The sequence below is a fragment of the Heterodontus francisci genome, unplaced genomic scaffold, assembly GCF_036365525.1.
Source record: "Heterodontus francisci isolate sHetFra1 unplaced genomic scaffold, sHetFra1.hap1 HAP1_SCAFFOLD_1095, whole genome shotgun sequence".
Lineage (NCBI taxonomy): Eukaryota > Metazoa > Chordata > Chondrichthyes > Heterodontiformes > Heterodontidae > Heterodontus > Heterodontus francisci.
In genome coordinates, this window is record NW_027141160.1 from 168,515 (window position 1) to 170,653 (window position 2,139).

At 64.8% G+C, this 2,139-nt stretch overlaps 1 protein-coding gene across 1 annotated transcript; it reads right to left on the reverse strand.

Annotated features, from left to right (window-relative positions):
* Positions 1 to 289: 289 nt before the first annotated feature.
* On the reverse strand, positions 290 to 1,372 carry LOC137362360 (uncharacterized; the record flags this gene model as incomplete). Its single annotated transcript, XM_068026771.1, is given in 3 exon segments — positions 290 to 325; positions 328 to 360; positions 1,316 to 1,372. Coding segments are annotated over 3 exon segments (126 nt in total), but the record flags the coding sequence as incomplete, so codon positions are not given.
* Between the last annotated feature and the right edge of the window lie 767 nt (positions 1,373 to 2,139).

The window sequence follows — 2,139 nt, forward strand, 5'->3', positions numbered from 1 at the left end:
GGGAAAGGGTGGTGGATGGGAATGAAGAGGGGGGGCGAGTGGGTGTTGGAGTGGAATGAAGAGGGGGAGGAAGGGGTAGGTGCAGGTGAATGAAGAGGGGGAGGGAGGAGGAGGGGTCGGGGAATGAAGAAGGGGAGAGAGGGGGAAGGGATTGAAGAGGGGGAGGGAGTGGGAGGTGGAGGGGAATGAAGAGGGGTTGGAGGGGGTGGTGGAGTGGAATGAAGAGGGGAGGGAGATGGGGTGAGGGGAATGAAGAGGGAGAGGGAGGGGGTTGTGGAGGGGAATGAAGAGGGGGAGGGAGGGAGGGTGGTGAATGAAGAGGGGGAGGGAGTGGGTGGTGGAGGTGGATTGAATGAGGGGGGGTGGGAGGTTGGGTGGTGGAGGTTGAGGGTGGGATGGGTGAGGGGAAGGGGTGGGGTTGATGGGTGGTGGGGGGGGGTGGTTGGGTGGGTGGTGGTTGTTGGTTGGTGTGGGGTGGGTGGGTTGGGTGTAGGGGTTTGGTGTGGGGGGGTGGGTGGGGTGGTGGTGGGGATTGTGGGGGTGGTGGGGGTTGGTGTGGAGGGTGGGTGGGGAGTGGAGGGTGGGTTGGAGTGGGGGTGGGTGGGGTTGGTTGTGGGTGTGGGGGGTGGGGTGGTGGTGGGGAGTGGTGGGTGGTGGGTGGGGTGGGGATGTTGTGGGGGGTGGGGTGGGTGTGGGTTGTGAGGGGTGGGGGGGGTTGGGGTTGTTTGTGGGGGTGGGTGGGGTGGGGGTGGGTGGGTGTGGGGGTGGTGGGGTGGTTGTTGTGGGGGTGGGTGGGGGGGGTGGGTTGTTTGTGTGGGGGGGTGGGTTGGTTGTGGGGTGGTGGTGGGGTGTTGGTTGGTTGGGGTGGGGGGTGGGTGGTTGGTGGTTTGGTGGGTGGGGGGGTGGTTGTTGGTTGGTGTGGGGTGGGGGGTGGTTGGGGTGTGGGGGGGTGTTGTTGTGGTGGTGGGGGTGGGGTTGTTTGGGGTTTGGTGTGGGGTGGGGTGGGGGGGATTGTTGGGGGTTGTTGGTGGGGTGGTTGGTTGGGGGTGGGTGGGGTGGGTGTGTTGTGGGGTGGTTGGGGGGTGTGTGGTTGGGGGGTGTGTGGGGTGGGGTGTGGGGGTTGGGGTGGTGTTTTGGTTTGGGGGGGGGTGTGGGGGGGTGGGTGTGTTTGGTTGGGGGAGGGGTAGGTGGTGGTGGGTGGGGTGAGGGTGGTTGTTGGGGTGTGGGTGGTTTGTTGGTGTGGTGGGAGGGTTGTGGGAGGGGTGGATTGATGGTGGTGGGGTGGGGGTGGAGGGGTGGGAGGGGGTTTGGTGTGGGGTGGTTGTGGGAGGGGTGGTGTGGTTTGTGGGGTGGTTGGGTGTGGGGGTGGTTGGTGGGGTGGTGTGTGTGGGGGTTGGTGGTGGGGTGGTTGTTTGTGGGTGGGTGGGGTGGTGGTGGTTTGGTTGGGTGTGGGTGGGTGGGGTGTGGGTTGTTTGGTGGGGTGAGGGGTGGGGTTGTGGTGTGGGTGGGGTGTGGTTGTTGGTGGGTGGGTGGTAGGGTGGGTGGGGTTGGGTTGGGGTTGGTGGGGTGTGGGGGGTGGTGGTTGGGTGTGGGTGTGTTGGGGGTGGTTGGTGTGGGGTGGGTTGGGGGTGGTGTTGGTTTTGGTTGGTGGTGGGTGGGGGGTGTTGTTTGGGGTGGTGGGGTGGTTGGTTGTTGGGTGTGGTGGGTGTTGTGGGTTGGTTGGTGGGGGTGTTGGGGTTGGTGGGGTGGGGTTGTTTGGGGTGGGGGTGGGTGGGGGTGGTTGTGTTGGTGGTGGGTGGGTGGTGTTGTTGTGTGGTGGGTGGTTGGGGTGGTGGTGGGGGTGGTTTTTGGTGGTGGGGTTGGTTGGTGTGGGTGGGTGGTGTGTGTGGGGGTGGGTTGGTGGGGGGTGTTGGGGTGGGTGTTTGGGGTTGAGTTGAGGGTGGGTTGGGGTTGGTTGGTTGTGGGAGTGTGGGGGGTGGGTAGGGTTGGTTGTGTGGGGTGTGGGGTGGTTTGAGTGGTGGGGGGGTTGGTTGTGTGGTGTGGGAGTTAGTGGGGAGGGGAGGGAATGAGAGGGGGGAGGGGATGGGGGAGGGGGAGGCGAATAAAGAGGGAGTGAAAGGGTGGTGGATGGGAATGAGA